Genomic DNA, 26,066 nt, shown 5'->3' with positions numbered 1-26,066 from the left:
TGTGCAATACACATTTTCAATTATTGTTATAATTTATACACGCATGATACATATAAGTTCAAAAACATATAGTGAAACATAACCTTGCACAGACCATGACTTAAAAACGCAAGTGTCGGGATGTTCATTCCATCCTTTAATTGCATCAAATACTATTTTTCGTTCAATCAAACTCACTATTCTGTTGTTTTTAAAGATAATCAAATTCATAGTTGTTTATTGTGGACATTGAAACCGGGACTATCGATACCGGGAATTCTTTAGAGAATATTATATTAACCGGTATCGACTGTGACGAAAACCCGGTATCCACATAATCCGGTTTCATAAACTGTGATACCGGATTTTCCCAATATCGATACCGGGTACCGGGTTTTAGCACCATCCAGATTTATTTTAGAAAGCGCACCTTGTGTGACGTCACAATATTCCTCCATTGACAGAAAAGGAAAACGATGAAAACTGAAAAATAACACTAACAAATGTTTGTGGTGGACAGCTATAAAAACGAAATATGACTACTATGGAAAGCAAAATGGAAACATGCTCATCGTCAGATGAGCGACTAGACCTTAAAAAGGTAGTTTATTAGTGTATTTTCAGACAAAAGTCGGTCTATATGTTTTACGCCATTTTCGGTTCTTGAGTCACTCATTTTGGAAAGTACTTTGTTTGCTTGATTGAGGAAGTGTTTATCTACCAGTTTTTTGTCTTTATCTGTGTTCCTTGCGTTGTCATGGATTGTAATTTAGCTCTGAAACACACATTTGATGTGAAGATTAAACTGTTGATGCACTCAAAAGTTCATAATTAATCTTAACATTTGGTATTTATTAATGCTTTGTGGCCTCCCACTCTTATAAATCTGTGGCGATATCATGACCTACCACATAAATTAAAAAAAAAACCAGACACTCAACATCATCATCATCATTCGTCATATTTGCAATGTAATTTGTTTAAAATTCTAGCTGTCTGCTTATGTTCGTGTTATTTCAGGATTCACCTGCACATTGTTAGGCCTTAGTTATTGTTGTATGTTGTTTATTCAATTGAATGCATTTCCTCGCACTCATAAGGCTAAAGCCGATTGTTCCTTTTCTACAATGGTAAAACTGTTTCCATCCCTGAAGTTCCCACCCCCACCCCCCATTTCCTTAGATTTGCTTGTAATCCATGATGTGTAATAAATATGAAAGGTTGCGTCGGAAAATAAAACAATATAAAGCAGATCATGAATGCCATAAGTAACACTATTTAAAATTGTGGTCTTCATAGACGATATTTGATCAAATATCAACATTTGCTGAAGGGTTCCAGCTGTCAGTGCCTTAGTTTTAACACTCCTAATGATTTGCCACACTTCATTTTGTAAATAAAAAAAAAGTACATTTTACAAACCATGAGTGAGTCCCTAAATTAAGTATAATGATTTTATCAAGAAATTAAATACAAAATATGATTTTGTGTTGAATAATTGATGTTTTCTTTAAGCCCAAAACCTAACACTATTTAACCCTCCCAGTCTATTCGACAGCTTTCTTTTTTGTTTCTTGGACAATTAAATTTTCCAAAAAATGAAATTTGAAAATGTTTTTAACACATGGACTTACCAGTTCAGTGACCTTGTTTTGATGCATTGACAATTATGATTGTATCAGTTTCTTAATGTGGACGAAAGTAGGTTGACATCTACATAATGTGTTATTGTGTGATAAGACAATAGTTTTTATCTGAAACAGGTGGACAAACAAGCTATGATAAAGTTTGTTTGTAAACAAGTTTTAGCCCTAATATGTTGCAATGAATAAAACAATTGATACTAGAACATTGTTCACATGATTCAGGTATATATATATATATATAGGGTTTAAGCCGCGTTCTAAAAAGGACAGGGTGCTAAGGGTGCACATTTAAACAGGATGTTAAGAACTTTTAACATTGTGTTTGACAGAATATGTGAGGTTTTGTGTTTAATTAAAGAAAAAATAGGTTTTAACTACCAAATATGTTATGTTTATTTGTATTCATAATCATATAAATTTTAATCAAAACAAAATAAACATTGATTAACTTAAGCATTTATTGTAAGCAGAAGGGTGTTGATGAGGGCAGAAGGCGGCTATCAACGAAGGACATGGTGTACTGCAGCACCCTTCTATATGTCTAAGGCCTAGTCATATTCATAGTGTACTGAATTGGGATTTCATGGAAAAAGCCTGAATTTTACAGGCCCGAATACAAAGTAACAAACCTGGAGATTTGTTTATATTCACAAGCTATTTTAAACCACAAATTATGTCCGAATACTAATATCTCCCTAGTAAAGTACAAATAGAACTGGTAAATGGTGAATTTACATCATATGCTTTATGAGTGAACATACAATGCAGGTTTTGACACATCTTTCACTCATTTAGCACCAGGAAGATAACTCAATAATAGATCTCAAATACTGTTCATTCAATAGATTTCATACTTCACATAGTTGTTAATGGCCATCACATAATAAGGTTACTTATTACCCTAAATACTAATTTTGGCCCTTCATCAACGGAAAGTTTGGTTAAAGTTTAAGGGCAACTTTAGGTTTTAATTTATATCTCAAATTATGTTCTTTCCAAGGACTTCATACTTCACACAGTCATTCAAGGCCATCACACAATTAGGTAAAATAACTCCATATTAATATTTCTTACAAATTATGGCCCTTGATGTATTTTTTTTTAAATTTTAATTTTGCTGTTTTGACAGGCACATTTCTAAGACAATGCAGCGTCTAGTCAAGCGCGCTGTCCTACAGCAGCTCTTTGTTAAAATAGGAACTAATTAAATATTATGCAATAATGTTACATGTAACAAATTTCAAATAATTTCTGTAACAAGAAGCACATGGACTATTTTTAGGGCAATGAAGAGACACAACCTCAAAATTTGGGAAAGCTGCATGATTTCAAAGGAATGTTGAGAGTGAAAGATGCCAATAGATTGATTATGGGGATTTTTTTATATCATAGCTGTTTCCTTGGCTTTTGATAACTAAATAATTACATCATGATGCTGTGTATGTAACTGTTACTAATATTAATTATATACATGTAAAATAAATAAATGAATAATGATAAACACAAGTGTTTATAAAGTAGGCAGACATTGTCATATATAAGGTAGTACTGTATATATACATGTGTATATAGGTATATTTAACAGGAAGTATCGCATTTCAATATAGGTTTTATGATAAGTTTTTCTTCTAAGTCTCGCCACTTCTCCCTAATTTGACTGGGGGAGAAGTTACTTTGAACTCTTAAAAAATCGGCTTAATGAGAGCTCTGATGTATATCTTTGTAGTCAACACTTTCACTTTAGAAGCATTTGTAATCATCAGTAATAACAATTAAACTGCATGTTTTCGTACAGAAGTTATTCAGCTTGATTAAGCCAGTATGTGAAGAGCTAACAGCATAACTTTATGTCTATGATCTTAGGTAGGAAAAAAGACCATAAAAATATCATGTAAATTTTATTAGTTGATATTTACTTGACGCTTTTAATAAGCATTTTAAATGGACTATCCTAGATAAGGCTGCACTTAATGTTGCTCTGTGATTTTACTTTTAATAGATTTCCTTGTGTGAGATAGTAGAAGAAAGATAGGCCATTCTTGAAAAATTTATGTTTGCTGAGAGAATTGAAAATGTTTCCCGATTTTAGGTTAACAACCACCAATTTATGAGATGAATTTGTTCATTCGCTGACCACAACAAAGATGGGTACCTGCTCGCACAGACCTAGTAAAATTCATGTGCTCATCATGTTTTCGGCGTGAAAAAAACGCAGGATTCTGCGTGATTGGGACTCCCACTAGCTAAAATACTCCAAACTCAAATTTATACATGTATGTCCCAAAGCGATTTGACTTGCAGACTTGTGCTAAAATTGTTTCCTGTTTCAGCAAGCAAAATTGTTTAAGTACTTTTGTTCTTATTTTGGTGATGGAATCTTTTGTTTGAGCTGATTCTTTAAATTATGTTTGTGTTTAATTGTATTTCAATCTTTCATCATTGAATTAATGAGCTGGAAGGGTATGCATTACATGTTCCCACTAAGAAAAAACCTGTAATTGTAAGATATAGTTTGTTTGATATAAAATCCATTGCTACGCTATACAGGACCAAGTTTAAAAAAAACTAACTGTTGGCCTCAATGATGAATGTTTTTCAGATGAGCTATAAATACGAAATATATAATTGACTGGTGATTACTCCCTCGAGTATAGAGGAAGTGTTTTATTAATGAATATTGTCGACAAACACAACTGTAACATGTACTTTGTAATGATGATTGGATGCATCAGGCTCATTTTTATATAGACATCATGATCATGGAAAATATATTTGTGTTTACTTTCGTTGCATGTTGATGCATTGAATTAAACCAATATAAATTATGTGCTAGACTTGCATCCATTTTTTTTAAATATGCCAGGGAGGGGGAGGGGTTACATTTGTTTTTTTAGTGGCTGTTTTACTGTTGAACATGTGTTCTTACTCTTTCTTATCGCATAAGGGACTGTAGTTATATGTTTTTAGACAAACCACAAACACCATCATAACAATTCTCATTTTTTGCATCTGAATGTTAACATCACCACTAGCTGGAATGAATAAATGCCGTTCGCGGACAACACTGTAACCGATATGCAAATAATAAACCCCAATTCAACATTTTTGTTTGAGTCAATATAATTTAATAGGAGGCAGAAAAAAATGAGGGGGTGGGCAGGGATGAAAGCAATGAATTTATAGTCGCCTTACAGTGCACAATGTAAGGAGGATTGTATTCACTTTTACATACACACAATGTACAAGATCATGTAGCTATTATTTAAAAGGGTGGGATTATCATAGATTTTGCCTTATATGCTTAAATTTTGTAAACTGGATCTGCAAACTCTAAAACCTCATAAATGAATAAAACAGACACTTGAACCTGTATAAAAAAAACCTGTAAATCATCAAGATTGTTTGAAAGTGTTAAGTTGTCTTAAGTTCCTGGTAAATGTACATTTGTACACCATTTTATAAATTACCGCAATCACATACCGTCATCACTAAGTATTCTTGTATCACCCTCCTATTTGCAATTAAAAATAGATTTTTGGTTTTCCAAAACATAAAAATGAAGTTATCAAAATCATAAGTCACATGATTAAACTAACTGATAGTACATGTTTCTAAAATCCCATGCAGTGTTTTAATAAATTTTTGGGAATCCCCATTATCCAGTTTATTAAAAAAATTTTTTATCATATACATATATATATGTTTTTTATTCTTATTGAAATAAAACATTCAGAATAATCAAATAAGTGCTGCATCTCAATCTTAAGCAGAAGCACTCAAGTTGCAACGCTCAAGACTAGAGATCCAAAAATCTTTTTTTTACTGTAAAGAATGCCCATCATTTATCTGATGAACGTCACCTTAACATTGACTATCTGACCCCAAAATCAGAATAGGTCATCTAGTATAATCTACTTAACATAACTAATTTACACTGTACCAAGCTTGAAGCCTAAACAACAAGTTGTTGAAGTAATAGATCAGAAACAAAACCATGTCACGATCAGAAACAAAACCATGACACGTACGATGACGCAATGTAGCTGGACAATTTTGTCTCTATATGTTTGTGCCATGCTTCGTAGTTGAGATATAAAATGGTTAAGACCTTGTCCGACAATTTTTTCTCGGGTTGTTTCAAGCAGTTTTCGCAATCCCTTTAATGAGATGCAGTACTTATGTTTATTACTAATAATTTATTAGTGTACTGCGCATGTACTTATACATATAGTGTTGTATTACTTACAGTAAAATAGTCATAAGTGACAGCATACATTTGATGTCATAATATAGACCTGATTGTATAGTCAATAGGTACTAACTGTCCTTGTTAATTTTATATCAGGACTTGTAACTTTCATTGATAATAAAGATAACAGTGTTTTATATGCTGATAATTTTATTGCCTTTGTTCATTTGTTATGCGATTTGTGTCCGTTTTAGTACCCTCTATTATTAAATTATATTATAAAGTGCATATATAGAGGATATATCAAAGAAATACTTTCCTTATTTCTGATTAGTGGTACATGTATTTATGATGAAAGGGTGTCGAAAGCTTGTCGTCTTGAAAAAGTTAATGTGGAAAAAGGTCTAGTATTGATTTAATTATTGACACACTTCATACTGCAAGCTGTAATTTTACCAAATGAATGCACAGCACTTAGGATATTAATGATGGATGAAAGTTAGCGCAAGTGCTCAGAGTGTCATATTATTTTTTTGCTGGATGTTTATATTCTATCAACAAATAAGGTATATATGATCAGTGTCATGAACATCATAATTATTAACTTCACTGGACTGTGGTCATTTAGATTTTTCTCAATTTTGCTGATTCAAGAATTGTAAATTGTGTTTTTCATATTGCAGTGGTCGAAATTACCACAAGCCCGCAAGCCCTGCACTGGTAAAATGTCTCTCGGGCTTGCTCAAATTCTGAATTTCATATAGCAGGGCTTGTTAAAAAAATTGATGCCAAGCAATAATATAAGAATTCGGGCTTGTTCATCAAAAAGTCTAATTTCAATGACTATATATTGGTATGTTGTATGTAAGAAATGATGACAACGCATTGCAAAGGGCAATTAAGGTAGCCAGTACTTGGAGAAAACTGTCAATTCTATGTGAATCATTTTTTAGCTGTCCTAGGAAGAAGGTCAAGAGTTTGTCATAGCCTTGTTCTTGTCAGTATTGTGGCAAATATCAGAGTGACAATACAAATAATACATGTTGACTATAACTCAAAAACCATACAGATATTTACATGCTATTTGGTAACATGCCTTTTGTCTATTATTGAATAGTACATTTGTATTATTAAGACATATTGTGCTCTGGGTGTAACAAATTAGAAAAGGCTTTATTGGCAAAAACAAAACAAAAAACAAGCAGACATGCATTGCTCTAGAAATCTGCAGCATTTTGATGCTCTGTATCCTACTTAGCAAGCAGGCTAGTAGACATGTTTAAAATCGTGCATGTGTTACAGTTTTTTTTTAAGAAATGAAGTGAAAAAAAAGTTGAACATACACCAGAAATATTGAAGATTAACTTGACAACTGCACTTGAAAATATGGTGAATTGACTGCTTGTAGTTTAATCCCTTATAAGGGATTTTTGAAGTATGCATAACAGGGGCGGTTCCAGGTTTTGATGTTAGAGGGGTGTTAATAAAGGGCATAACCTTTTGACTTGTGCTCCTCCCTCAGAACTGAATTTTGGCCGCTGGGTTTGGGGTTTTCCCTAAGAAAATTTTAATAATTTTAAGTCAGAAATTTGCGTTTTTGGGCCTATTTTGTTACTTTTTATCTCATATATTGAAATCAAACGTAAACTTTTAAACGATTTTAGGAGGAACACGCGCCGGGTGCGGGGCCCCCTCTGGATCTGCTAGTGCATATATATTTACATTAATAGCAAAATAACAATATAATCTCTCTGCTTGTAGATGGACACAGAGGCAATGTTGAAAACATTGAGCCCCAGTTCCACGGAAGAGCCCCCCTCGCCCCAGTACCTGAAGGAACGAGACTGCTGTGTGAAGTATTTTGACGGCTGGTCGGAGAACGATCAGGTGCTATTTCTAGAACACCTGCTTGCCCGTATGTGCCACTACCAACATGGGCAAATCAACTCATTCCTCAAGCCAATGTTACAGAGGGATTTCATATCTGCACTGCCAGGTATGTAATAACTGGAGGATTCTTTAGCACATTCTATTTCAAAGAGAAACTCTGCTTTGGTTTTAATCTATTTTTCTACATATATATATATCATGAATATAATCATTGTATACCATATAATGCTGCAATTTATGTTTGATAAATAAGTTGAAGGCAATATTTTTAAACTTAGTACCATATAGATATTGTTTTCAAAGTTATTAATTTTGTTTAATTAGTGAAGAATGGATAATTGAATTTCTTGAACTAAGCATTTATTTTGTTGAAAATAATTTCAACTTATTGACACTTTTTGTCGAAGCATTATATTCCTGAAATTGTCTGTAGGCCAAGTCTTCAAAATTTTAAGCTGATCTTGCAATGGTACAACATGTACATGCAAGCCTTGGTCTTAACCAGTTTCACCAGGTAGCCAGCAGGACTACCAAGTTGAAAAATCTTGAAGCCCGACCAGGTATTTGGTGTGCCCCATTTCGGAATTAGAAAAAAGGAGATTTATAACTATCTTCATTTCTGTATTAGTGTAAACAAACAAGTGTTTTTATTAAACAAAAAAATCGAGTAACTTGGTGGACAACCTAACTGGAAGAAATAAGTAGTCCTACTGAAAAACTGGTAGCCTTAGGCTGCAGGGCTGTCGATAAGGTGTGGCCTGTACATGTTTCATGTTTTCTTCATTTTTAATAAATTGTCAATTTTTTCAGCCAAGGGCCTAGACCATATAGCAGAGAACATATTGTCGTACCTGGATGCAAAATCTCTGTGTTCAGCTGAGCTAGTTTGTAAGGAGTGGTATCGCGTGATCTCAGACGGAATGTTGTGGAAGAAACTCATGGAACGCATGGTGCGCACAGATAACCTCTGGCGAGGTCTGTCTGAGAGGAGGAAATGGTAGGTTAAACACAGATATCCTCTGGCGAGGCCGTCTGAAAGGATAAAATGCTGGCCAAGGTTAAATGCAGGTTTTCTATTTTTTTCTATTTAATTAATGGCATGTTTTCTCAATTCAGGGCAGGTAATTACCGAAAGATGTTATAATTTTAGTAAAGTGTCATATCAGTCTCAGCCTTTTAAACCTGTTCCTACGAGTGAAAAAATCCTGGGGATAAGCGTAAAACAATGTATGAAAAAAGTCATTTAAAGTATTTTTTGTATTGGACTCAACAATGCAAGTTTACCAATTTAATATTTAAAGATAGCTTACATAATATGTATAACTATAATTTAAACATTATGTTACTATTTATCTATGCAGGGGTGTGCATTTGTTCAAGCCACGTCCAGGGGAAACGCCAAAGGACCACAAGTTCTACAGAACTCTCTACCCACAGATTATACAAGATATAGATGTAAGTGAGAATGTACAGTACTGGTTGTTCATTCTTTGCACTTATGAACCATACAGCTTTTAAAACCCAAATTTGCACGACCATTTACAAAACTACCCTAATATGTTAATGTGTGGAATTGAGCCTTGACTCAATTATCGACTCAGTGGTCAAAATTAGCACAAGCCCTCAAGCATTGACCTATTACAATGTTTTCTGGTCTTGCATTTCTTGATTTTATATAGCAGGGCTAGTTCATATATTTGTATTGCAAACACAAGCATATGAAATCAGGCTTGTTCATCCAAAAGTTTTGAATTTTAATGACTGTTTCATTGGGGTTTTCATGTGCTTAGCAAAAAAAATGACCTCAGCAACATTTATGTAAACTTCAAAAAAAAATGAGAGAGGTTGTGTGTTTTCGTTTTGTATCTAAGTTTCAAATATTTTCGTTACAGAGAATAGAAACTAACTGGCGGACAGGCCGGCACACGTTACAGCGCATACACTGTCGTAGTGAAACAAGCAAGGGAGTTTACTGCTTACAGTATGATGACAACAGAATTGTTAGTGGGCTTAGGGATAACACAATTAAGGTAAGGGGTGTTTTAAACACAAAATTAAGCACAAAAGGTCAGATTTTGCCAGCAAAGTCTTAGCTAGCACTTTTTGTAGTGACAATACATTTATAAGGTGGAAAAAACAATGGTTGCAAGTCATATTGAAACGCATAGTGTCAAATTGAATTCTAATATTTGTGATTTTAAAGATCGTCTGTTTTTCGGGAAAAAAGGTAGAGATGAAATTGTCATTCTTGGTACAAATGTAACCACTGAAAAACTACAGACGAGCCTTCACTTACAAAGCAACACATATATATTTTATGTTTTTTTAAGTATTATAGTAAAGTTTGATGAAAATTTATTATAATTTATGATTATTGTAGATGTTGACTGCCCACCGACAATAATCTGATAATATTCAATCATCGTGCCATCAATTATGCATTCTATCTGTATGCACAGGTCTGGGACCGAGACTCGCTGGAGTGTACTCAGATTTTGACAGGACACACAGGTTCCGTGCTGTGCCTGCAATACGACAATAACATCATCATCTCGGGATCAAGCGACTCGACTGTTCGGGTGTGGGACGTACGCACGGGTGAGATGGTGAACACGCTCATTCATCACTGTGAGGCCGTCCTCCATCTACGCTTCTGTGATGGCATTATGGTCACGTGCTCCAAGGTAGAATTTTTTGAAAGCTGTTTTAAAATAATCTTTATTTCATTCAAATCTTACATTTTAATGCTGCAAGAATGTTAATTTACTAATGTATGTACATGTTGTTTATGGTCCAATGAGAAATCAATTTAAAAATATTGTTTATCAAGCTGACAAGGTCTGTCATATTAATATTCAATTATATTATTAGTCTGAAGTCAAGTATTTGTGTCAGTGTCATTCTGGAGAAGCTGAGAGAATGTGCATCTGGTTAATCTACTTGACACACAACCCAACTCATTGTACTAAGACTTTTCCCTCCCTCTAGGACTACCACATAGCAAATAAACCTCTGCCATTAGCTGGCTGGACTCCCATTATGTCATCCATGTGGTCTGATGTGATAATATGACAATAGGAAGATTTTATTTTTTAAATTTTTTAAATCTTTTCATCACTCAGGACCGTTCCATAGCAGTATGGGACATGCAATCTCCCCAGGAGATAAACCTGCGCCGAGTGCTGGTGGGACATCGGGCTGCCGTCAACGTAGTTGACTTTGACGATAAATACATTGTTTCGGCTTCAGGGGATAGGACAATAAAGGTACATCTTAGCTCATTTGTTGTTGTATTTTTGAAGAATAAGAAGTTTGGGATATTGACATAGCTTTGTGTTGTCTGCTTAGACGCTGGTGTGGCCGTTGACCGGTTGTGAAATCGTTAATATTGGCTATAACTAAAAAAACTTTTAAGATGTGAAACTAGTACAAATGTTTTCATTGAAAATATGCGCATTTATATAAATAAACATAAAAGATTTAGCCACCCCTCATGGTTTTTCATTGAAAATATGCGCATTTGTATAAATAAACATAAAAGATTCAGCCACCCCTCATGGTGCCTTGTTATGTGTTTTCTTTGTATTTCAATGATATTCCAAAATACTGTCACTAAACTTTCCTATGTATGAAAACCTATTTATCTAAGTTACCGGAAAAATCCTCTGGGGCCATATTCATAAAACTGCATAAGGCATTTCTTAACTTAATGTTAGTCACTTTCCTGATTTTAAAATCTCTTTAGTCATATGAAATAAAAACTTGAGAATTTCCAAAATACATTATTTTCATTGACATATTGAAAAAAACATCCTTTTATGTTTAAAACATTTATACATTTCTTTTAATTTGACTATGCTAGTTTTAAGAAATCAACTTACCATAAAGTAGAAATTACTTCAGATGCTTTATATGTTTACGGCCCGTGATATCTAATTACGATTTGGTTAGAGCTAATATGAATGCTTTAAAATATTTATGTACATGTACAAACTGTTTAAGTGACAATGTTATATTCATGAAAAAATGAGGAAATATAATATCAATTGAGCTAAGAGAAAGATATATAAAAAACAAATATCATTCTATTAAAATAATGTAAAAATGTATGCTATTTGTATATGAAGCAAAGTGTCTGTGTAGACTATGGCCTCATTTTATCAACAAACAAAGGTTTTATTATACTATCGTTTTTTGAAAACAATATTTTTAAGTAGTAATAATATTGATTTCAAAAGTAATTGTTAGATTTGTCGGTCAACACAGTTTATTTGATATAACTAGTAAAACTTTGTATTATTTTGTAATATTGACTAAATATTCAAGGAAATTCTCAATCTTTCAATATTGTTGTCAAACTCTTGTCGGTATAAGTCGGTATTAGGTCATGTATAATAAACACACCAATAATGATACTTCTTTCATTATAATAATTTCATTTTTTTGTTACAGGTGTGGAGTACTCAGACTTGTGAATTTGTGCGGACATTGAATGGGCACAAGCGTGGTATAGCGTGTTTACAATACCGCGATAGACTCGTGGTTAGCGGCAGTTCAGATAACACTATCCGACTATGGGATATTGAGTGCGGTGCTTGTCTCCGTGTGCTCGAGGGCCACGAGGAGTTAGTTAGGTGTATAAGGTTCGATAGCCGGAGAATTGTTAGCGGAGCTTATGACGGGTAAGTTTGTGTTCCAATGTTGTTTGGAAGAGTGACTTGGGAGTTTGTTCATAATGATGTGTATCCTTTAATAAAGGATAAATTCAAAGTTAATATTGAAGTTTAAGTAATTGTTTAAGATTTTTAGTATTTACTTACAGAATTAAATGGTTTGATGCGACACAGTTGAATAACCGTTTATTTTGTGTAACCACATACTACCAATCAAGTTTTATAGTGTTTTACATAATATTTTGTAAACTTCCTACTAATTGGGCCAGCCACTGTTTATATCTATCAATTCACCTGATTAAATCAATGCCGGTAAATTAATTGAAAAACTTTTTGCCTTCTCATTTCTCAATTCCAACTTCAATAATTCTATCAATATAAAAAAAATGGAAATTTATTTCACATATATATATGCTATAATAATAATAATGCAATGCCCTTTAAAATTATATGAACATATGAACATTATTAACATGATCACCAGGCATTCAGAAGTAACATAGTTTCAAATGGCTCAATGAAATAACAAGCTTAATTGTACATCGAATATCTTTAAAAAATTGATTAAAGGAAAGACATAATTTTGCTCTGTTAAGCCTTGTCAAGCCTCTTCAGATATTGTATTAAGAGAATGATTCATTAAAACTCTTAGTCTTAAGAGTTCTACAGTTATTGTATTTAAATCTCTGTTTTATATGGACAGACATAAAAAGAACACAAAAAATGTATGTGGTGTGAACAAAATGCTTGTAAAAATGGTTAATCGTCAAATGAAGTTATTCTGTTCATAAATCTGTGGCAAAAAATATTTCATTCAGCTGAAAAGTGTGGGTAACGCTGTTGAGAATTGGACCATTTAAGGTTGTAGTATACAGACTTTTAAATGTTCGAATGACAGGTTCTGTACTTTAAAAACTCTTTTTTTCCTTGTATACAGTAAGATCAAGGTATGGGACCTGGCGGCAGCATTAGACCCCCGGGCACCTGCGGGCACACTCTGCATTAAGACCCTTGTTGTGAGTCAGATTAAAAATATGGAGAAATATTTATGTTTATAATATTGGATTGTCCATGTGTTTTTTTCGATAAAAAGTAAGGAACAGATAAGACCATTGATATGGAAGGATATTTTCATTTTTAGCCTAGATGTAAAACAACATATTGAATTTATTTGAAAATATCTGCATTTGCTATTGCACGATAAAATGACTACAGAATTAAAAACAATAATTTGTCCACCAGAGAGATTCACATGATTCATGTTTAAAAGACTAACACTTTTACACATTTAAGTCTTTAGAGAATAAGGAATGATATTTATAAGCTTGACTTTTTTTATACAAAAATCTCCATGATGTACCCCATTCAGCAAATTTATTGGCAAAATTTCCCTTGATTGTGCTTTTGTTTTTTAGCAGGAACATTCTGGGCGTGTGTTCCGTCTCCAGTTTGACGAATTCCAGATCGTCTCCAGTTCCCACGACGACACAATTCTACTGTGGGACTTCCTTAATGTGCCTGCAACAGATGGCACAACCGGCCGATCTCCATCACGGAACGCAGTCACTTATAAGTGAGTTTTGAGTTGTGTTCTTGTGTCCATATTGTACTTTATTATATGGCTATAAATGTGCATATGCCGTTTAATGCTGAATAAAGATATGTTATGTTATGTTATGTTTTTCAAAGTGAGTTAGTGCACTCGAGTATACCAAAGTGAGTAATTGCACTTGTGTTTGGAGTAATTGCACTTGTGTTTACCAAAGTGAGTAATTGCACTTGTGTTTACCAAAGTGAGTTAATGCACTTGTGTTTCCTTTATTTCACTCATTCCAATACAAACATGGATAAATGAGGTAATATCAAATGATAAATGTCACAAAGGCAAACGAGTGAAATGGGTACATTTAAAGGTTTGTTTTCTTATATTACAAACGTTTGACAATGAATATTATATATAGTAAATTACCAGTGTAATCAATCTGGTTATTGTTACATACATTAGTGGATAAATGGAGAGTCAATAAAATATCGTAGCAATTAGAAACAAAATGGCTCAAATTCTGTATATGTCAACAGGCATGTCCTACAACTAAAATGATTTCAATAAAATTGCTTTAACAAACAGTATTAAGTTAAACATCTGCGTTTTATTTCGGGTATTTATAAGTTTCTCTAGTTTAAAAGTATTCGCGTGTCTATAAAAGTAGGGTTTCAAATATTTCTTTCGTTCTTCATAAAAAATTCTACATTCTAAAAGATAATGAAATTCATCGCCTAATTTATCGCAATGTGTACACACTCTTTCATTTAGAGGCGTTCTGTTTCAGCTCCCAGCTTCAATTGGATGATTCCTTGATCTGAATTTAACTATTAAATGTAAGTTTTTAGTCGGTTGATCTAAAATGAATGGCTCAATGCCGAATATTGTTTTAAATATTCTGTAAAACGTTGCTTTATTGGATCTTTCAGTAGCACTAAACCATTCATTAATAAAGAGATCTTTTAACTTTTGCTTAACCGTTGCCTTCAACCACTTTTGATTCACAAAGTTTTGGCCTACCCATATATTAATTAAACCACATTTACTTAAAATACATTTTAGATGGAAGATCCATGGAAATTTTCTTTTTAAAACTTGCTCACTGTAGTTGATTGAGTAATTATAAATACTCTTATATATCAAAGACGAGAGTTTCGTAATACTATTATCAGTAATTGTTAATAATTTTGTCCAGAAGGCAATCATTTTATCTTCAATATCAACCGAAAGCGGCATTACCCCGGTTTCACCATAGACCATATAATTTGGAGTAGATTGTTTTAGCTTTAAAATAAACTTAAGGAATCGAAGTTGAACTCTCTCTAAAACATCGTTTTTTCCATAGCCCCAAATTTCAGTTCCATAAAGAAGTATTGGTTTCACAGTTTTATCAAAGATTTCAATTTGTAAGTCTATAGGTAAAGAAAGGCGATTTGCGTTCCGTAATAAACTGTACATTGCTCTTGTAGCCTGATTTGCAATATGTACTTTGCATTTTTGAAAAGAACCGGTTCTACAAAGTATATACCGAGGTATTTATATTCATTATCTATATCGAGTTGGCTTGCTTGAAATGAGAAATTAAATGTAACCGGTCTTCCCTTTCCAAATACTAGTATTTTAGACTTTGCAATATTAACTGTTAGTTTCCATGAATCGCAGTATTGTGCATATGCATCGAGTGCATATTGTAAACCTGTTGGGAGTTTCAGACATTATAACTGTATCATCAGCATATATATAGAAGTATGAATATTTTTATGAAATTTTGCAAATTTTGAATATGGTTCAGATTTGGTAATTGTACACTGCTGTCTATATTGTTACTTATAAAATACTCGTGTAAATTGTTAAGAAACATGGAAAACAAAAGTGGAGACAGATTTTCCCCCTGTCTGACACCTATATTACTTGGGAAATAATTTGACAATTCTGAGTTAACTGTGACACATGATTTGATATTGTTGTACAAATTTTTAATAAGAGTTAAACATATTGCATTTTATAAGTTTCACCCAAAGCCCTTCTCGCCAGACAGTGTCAAAAGCTTGTTTAAGATCAATAAACGCGCAGAATAGCTTTTTTTTGTTGCTGTTCAAATATTGAATTATGTGGTTTATGGCAAACATGGGATCTGATGTCGAAAAACCAGCTCTAAAACCTGCCTGACATTCATGTATGATATTATTAGATTCGACGTAATGTTTTAGTCTATTATTTATTACGCAAGTACACAATTTCCCCATACAACTAAGTAGATTGTATGGTCGATAGTTTTCAGGTTGTGTAGGGTCACCCTTATTTTTGAAAATAGGATTAATAACTCCAACAGTCCCAAGATTGAGGTATATTCAAAAATTAAGTTAAATAATTTAACATATTATATGTTCTTAAGAGCGTCAAAAGTAGTTTTAATATGTTCATTTGTTATTTTATCTAGTCCACTTGTTTTGTTATTTTTTAATGATTTTGCAGCTTTTTCAATTTCTTCCAATGTAATTGGAATATTAATTTCATCATTAGTTACCACATTTACATTAAGTTCACCAGACTGGTTACTTGTGGATTGTATATCCTTATAGTTAACGCTTTTAAAGAAATTAGACAGGTCTTCCAAGTCCTGCTTTACTTTTCTCTTACTTTTGCTATTTAATATTTTCCAATATTTACGAGGTTCTGTGACCTTCTTAACTTTAATATGTCGTTATTTTTATGTTTATTATGAAAAGTTCTCATTGTATTTTTATACATTTTACTTTTTTTGTTTAAGTTAATTCTATTTGTTTCGGTTTTTCTGATTTTATAAAGATATCTTGCTCTATGGATATTTTTTCTTGCCTTATTGCATTTTGGACCAAACCATCCCCGTGTAGTTTTGCAATCAGTGCTATTTCGAAACGTTTTGAAGCCAAATGTCGTTTTGCAAGCATTTACAAAAATGTCGGAAATATTATTTACAATTAGATTAGCATCCTCTTGCCTGAATGATTTTGATTGATTATGAGTATCAAGTTGTTTTAATATATCATTTAATTTATGCGATTTAACATTTTCTATGAACTCATTTTGTTTTGTGTTATCCCATAATTTTAATGTTGGCTCGATCGTTTCTTGGTTCTGTTTGTATTTAGACAAATTAAAATTACACGTCAACGATATAGAATTACGTGCATCCGAATAAAAAGAACAAAATTCTTGTATATTTAAAGATAATACATACTTAAACATGTTAGCGTTGCACAGGAAATAGTCCACAGTACTGACTCCTTTGCATGTTGCTTTACCTGGAATATCACCCTTTGTTCTACCGTTTAGAATATATAAATTATTTAACTGGAGGAACTCAATAAATCGGTTTCCATAATTATTAGCAGATTTGTCACAACTTTCTCTGTTTAACTCTTCATTTTTGGCACACTTAAATTGATTTATCTCATGTATATACTCATCATATATCACTTCGAAATGGTTTACTTTAGACAAATCTTTGTCAACTGGGATAATATCGTATATATTTTAAGTTCTACTATTGTTATCCCTAAATATACATATAAGCTTATATTTAGAGATCAATTCATTTAGCTCTAATTGAATATCATTAAAAGGGTCTTCAACAGAGTATAAAGAATATTCAGGCGGGACATATACAATACCACATAATATATCTGACTCAGAATTAACATACTCTTTGTCAATGCTAAACCATAAAACCATTTTACAATCAGTGTCAATAACATGTACATACTTAGAAATACTTTCTTTAACTAAAAGAGCTAGGCTATTTAATACGACACTTCGTCTGTTCTTTGTGAAAACCACAAAATCATCAATATCAATACAATAAATGTCATCTAATTTTGTTTCTTGCAAGCCAATAATATCATGATTGTTCAAAATATCGTTAAATTCAGGACACATAAGCTTCGATTTCAGTCCACAGACATTTTAAGATAAAAGACGCAAATTTCCGTAATCACCTTCGTGATAGTTTATCATTTTCATCAAATTTACGAGTACCTTTAATAGTTGGTTTCAAAATAGTACATGTAGTATGGCTATTTGTATAATAACGGGAATTATAACTATAATGTAAATAATGTGCATAATAGTTATTACAGTATGATAAGTAGGCGCACATATTCATGAACAAAAGGTTCCAAACATTCATTATTACTAAATATTCGCCATGATTGTTAACAGAAGACAAATCACTATTTGCCGTGTGGTCAACAGACCGACGAGCTAAGTCACCACTGTATATTGGGAGATCAAGCATGACTCTCCGTGACTGTCCTATAAACGGGACTCTTCGATGGTTGTAGGTTCCTCGGGGGTATCCATAGGTTGCGCAGATGATATGTGATCGTCATGGGCACTATTTTATTGGCGGCTCAGTGCACCTAAGTGAGTGTGTGTACTTGTGTTCACCAAAGTGAGTTAGCATACTTGTGTGTACCAAAGGGAGTGAGCATACTTGTGTGTACCAAAGTGAGTTAGCATACTTGTGTTCACCAAAGGGAGTGAGCATACTTGTGTGTACCAAAGTGAGTTAGCATACTTGTGTTCACCAAAGGGAGTTAGCATACTTGTGTTCACCAAAGTGAGTTAGCATACTTGTGTTCACCAAAGGGAGTTAGCATACTTGTGTTCACCAAAGTGAGTTAGCATACTTGTGTTCACCAAAGTGAGTTAGCATACTTGTTTTCACCAAAGGGAGTTAGCATACGTGTGTACCAAAGGGAGTTAGCATACTTGTGTTCACCAAAGGGAGTTAACATACTTGTGTTCACCAAAGTGAGTTAGCATACTTGTGTTCACCAAAGGGAGTGAGCATACTTGTGTGTACCAAAGGGAGTTAGCATACTTGTGTGTACCAAAGGGAGTTAGCATACTTGTGTTCACCAAAGGGAGTTAGCATACTTGTGTTCACCAAAGGGAGTTAGCATACTTGTGTTCACCAAAGTGAGTTAGCATACTTGTGTTCACCAAAGTGAGTTAGCATACTTGTGTTCACCAAAGGGAGTAAGCATACTTGGGTGTACCAAAGGGAGTTAGCATACTTGTGTTCACCAAAGTGAGTTAGCATACTTGTGTTCACCAAAGTGAGTTAGCATACTTGTGTTCACCAAAGTGAGTTAGCATACTTGTGTTCACCAAAGGGAGTTAGCATACTTGTGTTCACCAAAGTGAGTTAGCATACTTGTGTTCACCAAAGTGAGTTAGCATACTTGTGTGTACCAAAGGGAGTTAGCATACTTGTGTGTACCAAAGTGAGTTAGCATACTTGTGTTCACCAAAGTGAGTTAGCATACTTGTGTGTACCAAAGGGAGTGAGCATACTTGTGTGTACCAAAGTGAGTTAGCATACTTGTGTTCACCAAAGGGAGTTAGCATACTTGTGTTCACCAAAGGGAGTTAGCATACTTGTGTTCACCAAAGTGAGTTAGCATACTTGTGTTCACCAAAGTGAGTTAGCATACGTGTGTGTACCAAAGGGAGTTAGCATACGTGTGTGTACTTAAATGAGTTAGTGAACTTTTGTTCACCAAAGTGAGTAAGCATTTTACAAAAGCATGAGCCATATTCAACAACCAATTCAGATCTAACTTAAGTTTATGGATAGAATCTGGGTGTTGTATTTGGACTGTATAAACAACTGACCAATAGACTAAATGAAATCACTGAGGCATGTCCAAGGAGATAAGAATTATATTGAATTATGCCACATAACATCACCCTCTACCCTTGATATTGAAATATGACACTCCCACTGAAGCACTTGTGCATAATTTCAGTTACTTGTCTTTTGGGTTCAGTAACTATTATTTAACAAAGACCCAATTGATGTTTCTTTTGAAGACAAATACACAAGCATGATGGGACATGCTTTTGATTTTAGTGCACGGTGATCCTGATATTACAATTTTAAGAGCTATGGGCAATGAACAGGCATTAGAAAATTACTGGTTTATTACACTGATACAATTAAACATGTAAATATTTGTTACATTTCAGTTGACATCAAAAGGCAAATACAGACTTTAGTGTGGACTAAATACAGTACTCACAATAAGAATATTGTAAGAGATGTGAAAGTACAGGAATATGAAGATCTGTGCCATAGGGCGGCAAAATGTTAAATAATAGTGCTTCAGTCTTTGACAGACACATGTGAATAGACTTGTGATTGTGAATATGTGAATACTTACAAATAGAATATTTGTAGGGGATTTCTTTTCGCATTGCCAAACTTTGTCATTTTTTTCATGCGTACCAACATTGTTATGACATTCATTGATACATTGAGTTGAATTGACTTCCAGATTTGTTTGAATTATAAGGAAGATGCTATACTTGTGTACATTGTAACATTTAGATTATTTTTATCATTTTTTTGCTGTAAAACAATTTAATATTTATGTGACTCATTTTGACATATATTCAATAATGTGATAGATTTTGTCATTGTTATGTTTATTGGAAACTTCCCCACTCCCTAAACATGTGTGCATGCATGTTATTAGTAGAGTTTCTATGACTATGTTTTCAAAACAAATTGTATTATTGTACCTTTTCATAAAAACAAAACACAATCATGATCATGGTAAATAGTAAATACTGTATTTTCAAAATATGGTACTCAAGTATTTTCTCAAAATTATTTATCGGCAGCAAAGCATGGCTGAGGACATAACAGGGATAACTTTGTTTGCCGTTGGCGTCTCTCTTTTGTTGTCCATCTATTACTTTTGAATGACTTGTTGAAGAGTCAATAAACTTGATTTGCACAATGGTCATGGTCATTAGATGACTATGATTGATTTTGGATCAGTAGGTCAAAGGTAACAGGCAACACACACATACACTCGCGGCATTCTAGTTTTCAATTACAATCTGTAATTTATAATTTTCTTTTTTTTAAGTTAAGGGATTATAATGGTGCAGTTGAGAAGTAAAGGAGTCAGAATTTCATCTGAGGGGTTGTGGGCTTGAGCCCTATAAGGGCCATATTATCATGGCCTCTCAAAAAGGCTTCTATCCTGAAAGCAGACTACATCTTGGTCTATGTAAGATTATTGTTGTCTTTTGTGCTCAAACTATAATTTAAAAAGGACAGGGTGCTGCAGAAGAGGGTGACGGTGCAATGGGAAAAAAGGCCCTATTGTATCGGGCTGTGAAGAACTTGGCATAATGAATTAGGCAGAACATGTAAGAACTGTGTTGAATTGAAGAGCTATTAGATTTCAACTGCAAACTATTAGGGATCATATTACAAGTGTTAATCAATACAAAAGAACTATTTTGTTATAAATGTTAAGTATTCAATTCTATGAAGGCAAAAGGGTGTTACAATAAAGGACAAGAATGCAGCACCCTTCCATAGCCTTTCAGCTAACAGCCTTAGCATATGCATGTATTAGTATATTAAAATTATTAAATTCAGTCTTAAGGAAAACATTTGTACATCCTCTAAATGCCTGGATGAACATTATAACAAAGGGCATTAAGGTAACAAAGTCTTGAACTGGATAGAAAAAACACTTATTTTCCTCATAGTAAAGGCATATCTCTCTATCATGTCAATGAATGACATTAAATTATTTTTGCAAATAAAGCCATTGTTTACTTGCTGTTTTTTTTAATAAAAAAGAAAATTTTCCAGTGTAGCAACTGTTATTTGTTACCAAATTTGACATTTCTCGATACACTGGACACATATTATTCTAATCAACAAGACATTATACAGTATAACTGCGGTCGTTCGAACAAGCGGTCAGTCGAGAACCGGCTTTCCCTCGAGGTCAGAGCTTAGTCCTGAACTTTTTTCCTTCTATTTTCATATAAAATATACCTACGCTGCATCGAAACCTAATTATGTCGAGGAGTCGAGCAATATCCTCGGTCCCAAGTACACAAATCATGCACAAAACTTTATGGCTCCCTCGAGGTCATAATTTCACACTTTCGCGAACGCGTGTTCCAAAATAAACAAAAAATTGCTAGGTAGTAAAACTTTCGCAAGATGTGAAAATTGCAATGACAGTTGAAAGGCAATTGATAAGGTGTGAAAAACTGTTTAACATTGTTAACGCATGACCGATATTAGTTGATATGGGCATTTTAGAAGATAATTATGAGAAATTAATTGTGAGAAATGTTAATGAGTAAAAAAAATATGAATAAACACTACCATATTGATCCAACTTCGGAATTTCTGAAAAGAATTCCTTTTTGTCACTTTGCTTTGCAATATGGTTATTTTGTAAAAAAACAAACACCGATTTATTGATTTATTGATATTTCTTTTATATTTAGTACATATAGTAAACGACAGCCTTTGAACATATGAGCGATTTCCACAGCGCAACACATAATCGGTGTATAAGTTAACAGACTACTTCATACTTAAAATACACTGAAATATATTTCATAATAGACTGGAGAATTAAAAATCGGGTCGTTCGAAACATCGGTTCCCTCAAGGTTTAGGCTCGGTCCCGGCGACCTCGAGCGATCGCAGTTGAACTGTGTAATAAAATGTGCATAATCCTCATAGGATGATGTTAATTGTCATAATGAATCTGTAAATTGAAAGAAAGATAATTGAATCTTCCTTCTTCACTTTAATGCCCTAAAAATGTATTTACATTATTTACCATACACTTCATTGTAATGAAAAAGGGCAGTATTTGAGGCCAAATTTTGTTGTGTTTTCTTGTGCTTTTGAAAGAAATGCAATACTTGCGCATACATACTTGGAATTGTACATGCTTCATAGATTTGCATTAATTTTCTGCTTGTTCATGTCTTAATCATTTATTATGGAGCTTCCTGAGGCTTTGTTGATGGTATTATTACAGTTCATATGTTAAACTTTGTTTGGAAAACAATATATCAACAACAACAAAAAAATAGTATGGAATAGATGGACAACCATTGGTACAGCCCTTAGCACTGAAGTTTATGTGTGGTGAAAAACATGGGCCAGCTACACCCCACAATATGATATTTCAGTTTATTTAAAGGTTGCTAAGCTAAGGTTATAACACTTGAGTAGTATTACAATATTACTATGATATGATACATTTTTGCTACGAGCAAAGTATTTGGTGTATATTGCATTATAACGCATTTTATGTTTTTGTGATTGTATTCAGATTTTTAAAATATTTGTGGCTATTTACTCTATCTCTTGTGTTTAAGGTGTCATAAGTTGTAACTTCCTTACAGGCAGGAGACTTTGCTTTGTTGTGCTGTTCTTATAATAACTAACAATGTGTTGATTTATGGCCAAAGGGAGTAACAGGCCTATGGCATCAGTGTCCGTATTAACTAACATATTGTTGAAATTTGAGGCATCGCGCTCAGAAAATAGTATTCTAAAATGTTCTATTATATATACAATACAACTAATTTTGACAAAAGATGTTTGCCTGATTGTGAACAGATTATTTGTAGCGAGTACTGAGTACTGCATTAACCATCTTCGCTCCTATTATAGCATTTTAACAGCAAAAAATCAGACTTTAATGGCCTATATTAACTATCGTCATGACTCTTTCAGTCTTAGTTTGAAACTTGGGACTTAAAAATGCAAATTATAATGAACGTTAAATTGCAATTAGAAAAGCAATAATGGTATATATGGACATTTCCTTTCATAAGGAATTGCTTCTCTATTATTTATAGATGCCATATCAAATCAAGTTATATTTCAGATATATTATAATTTCAGAAGTCTCTTTTCTGAGTCAAGAGTCTCAAACTGAGACTCGAGAGATTAGTTAATATTGGTCATTATAGCTGATACACCTATTGGCTATCAGCAGAGAAATGTTATATTCATGTACTGTGTTGTTGCATAAAAAATAATTTCAGAGAAAAAAAGAAAACATTAGATATATACGCAATAAAGAACATAACCTTCATTTTTCTTCATTGCTAAAAAGCATAATCAATTTCAAGAATTCAGGTAAAAATCTCATTCCTGTTTAATGTTGTCAACATGTGTGTCTTTCCCATTAACATTCATTTTGGGGAATAATTTTGCGGGCTTACGTGAAAGACGGTTGTAAATAGAAATAGAATGTAGAATAGAAGGCAAGTCGTTACAATAGCCTTGAGCTAAGCCCTCAAATTGTGATGTTCATGAAATGTGTACTTTTTGGTACATGTAATGCTAATTATGGTATGTACATTTAATATATTTATGTTGTATATGTGTGTGATTATTTAACACACAATCGCTGTGTTTTGTTTTGTGAATGCAGACCAATTAATTTTCAACAAAATTGAATTTGTGTCTAATACTTGTAGAAAAAAAAAAATATTAAAAAAAGTTGCTTGTTAATGTTTCTGTCACAGAAGTGAAATTTAAAACCTAAATGTAAAGTGAAGTTTTGACAAATATATCAACCCTTGGCATATTTTTTTGTACATGCAGTGACCTATCAGTAATGTCATGATGGAGTCTGACCCATTAATAAGCCTGTTTTCTGATAGCTCCATTAATCTTGATGTTAAATTTGATGCCTTGGCTGGTATTCATACATCATTGACTCAATTCACTGTATACATGAAGGTCCGTTATTATTATCAAGCAATCCGATTAGCTACATCATTCTTAGATCCAATGAAGACCAGTATTGAATATCACCCTGGGTGACCTAATGTAATGTTAATATCATTTAAACAGGTACTGCTCACTGATAACTAAAATGAAAAATATATCACTGAAATTAAATTTCAAATAAAGTAAATGCAGTTTGTATACATGTATTTGCTCTTTATTTCGACCAAATTTAGATGTTAATGACATATTTTTGCAATTTTTAAAGACAAAAAACTTGTTCGATTATGTTTTGGTAAAAAAAATATTTTCTTTTTTTACACATATTGACAAGACCCTTTCAGATGATTCCAGAATAGTATGGGGTCACCAGGCATCTAAGATACACATATTGATGGGTTGTATGCATTAGCAAGGTTACTCGATACCATACAGATGTCATCAAGGCCAATTTTCTCACAATGGTCCTCATATGTATTTTTTTGTGCTAAATTGTGTGGTTCATACGCCTTACTTAGATCACATGCTTGTTTGAATTGTAATATTTATTATCAATTATGTTGTATGAATGTCTTTATCATGTTTTGTTTAATAAATTTCCATGTTACATGCACTTGAGAACTGACCTATCTGTGTTTATAGAAAAGATTGTGTACCAAGTTCGAAACAGAATGAAATATTATATTAAATAAACAATTGTCACTGATGGGTTTATTATTTTTGTTTATTTTAGTATTAGGATTTTAGAATCCAAAAGATTTCTTTGATTATGTTTTGCTCGACTTTTCGTGAACATGAACTTTTTAACACATCTTCCCATCCATCCCACTTCACTAATGAAGTTAGATAACTCTTGAATATGACCCAAATTATGTCCCTTTATTACTTAGAAATTCTGGTTAAAGTTTTGCATGGAAGTGTGCATACGTCCAGAACGTCTCGGTCCAATATAACACCATATATAAAATGCAATCAAGTCTGATGAAAAAACGACTTTTCGGTTAAACTTTTACCTGGGAGTAGGCTTTGTTTTTGGTCTTAGCTTTTACTTGAGTATGATTGAAATAAGTTTTGTGTGCAAACATTTTTTTTATTAAATACGCCATTTGATGACTTCCTTGTTGACGAGATTCTTTCTAAGATGTCCGTTCCGTGCCTAGAAACGGCAAGAACTTGGTATTTTGACTCTATTTACCTTCAATTTGATTGACAAGTCAACCCATTGCAATTCGGTTTTCAAAGTCCAATACAAGCCTTATGATCAAAGCCAACATCTAGTCATTTGAATAAACATTTCAAAAGATGGTATTGGGAAAAAAAATCAGCGATTGGAAATAAAATAAAAACGTGCTATATTAGTCGTATGTTAATCTTTCTGACGCATATACAAAGTCGGACCATATTCAGAAAGTTATTTTTATGATAAATACTTTTGATACATACGTGATACATATTCGAACACTTTAAGTATATTACCCCAAAATTACTCATGATTCGAATATTCAGTGCAATTAGTATATTCGTCAATTGATTATTGATATAAATGTACATGTTCAGTTCAATAATAAAGGCTAAA

The 26,066-nt window shown here is 33.1% G+C and overlaps 1 protein-coding gene across 2 annotated transcripts; it reads left to right on the top strand.

The window, feature by feature from the left end:
- Nucleotides 1–419: 419 nt before the first annotated feature.
- Nucleotides 420–25,196, top strand: LOC128211251 (F-box/WD repeat-containing protein 1A-like). Of its 2 annotated transcripts, XM_052915814.1 has the most exons (12): nt 420–580; nt 7,576–7,810; nt 8,515–8,701; nt 9,066–9,159; nt 9,597–9,734; nt 10,164–10,388; nt 10,827–10,970; nt 12,157–12,386; nt 13,315–13,393; nt 13,793–13,950; nt 14,708–14,756; nt 19,936–25,196. In XM_052915814.1, exons 1-11 carry the CDS (start codon nt 515–517, stop codon nt 14,739–14,741), a joined length of 1,590 nt encoding a protein of 529 aa, XP_052771774.1. In that variant the 5' UTR covers nt 420–514; the 3' UTR covers nt 14,742–14,756; nt 19,936–25,196. The 2 variants fall into 2 exon arrangements, with proteins under 2 accessions (XP_052771774.1, XP_052771776.1); XM_052915816.1 differs by lacking the exon at nt 14,708–14,756.
- The last annotated feature ends 870 nt before the right edge of the window (nt 25,197–26,066 follow it).

The sequence above is a fragment of the Mya arenaria genome, chromosome 12, assembly GCF_026914265.1.
Source record: "Mya arenaria isolate MELC-2E11 chromosome 12, ASM2691426v1".
NCBI lineage: Eukaryota > Metazoa > Mollusca > Bivalvia > Myida > Myidae > Mya > Mya arenaria.
Note: the sequence above shows the minus strand (reverse complement) of the source record. Positions and strands in the feature narration are given on the sequence as shown.

Coding starts and splice junctions, on each gene's coding strand:
- LOC128211251 (XM_052915814.1), top strand. CDS start 515: ATGACTACTATGGAAAGCAAAATGGAAACATGCTCATCGTCAGATGAG. Junction 581..7,575: donor AGCGACTAGACCTTAAAAAG/GTAGTTTATTAG, acceptor CTCTGCTTGTAG/ATGGACACAGAGGCAATGTT. Junction 12,387..13,314: donor GTTAGCGGAGCTTATGACGG/GTAAGTTTGTGT, acceptor CCTTGTATACAG/TAAGATCAAGGTATGGGACC.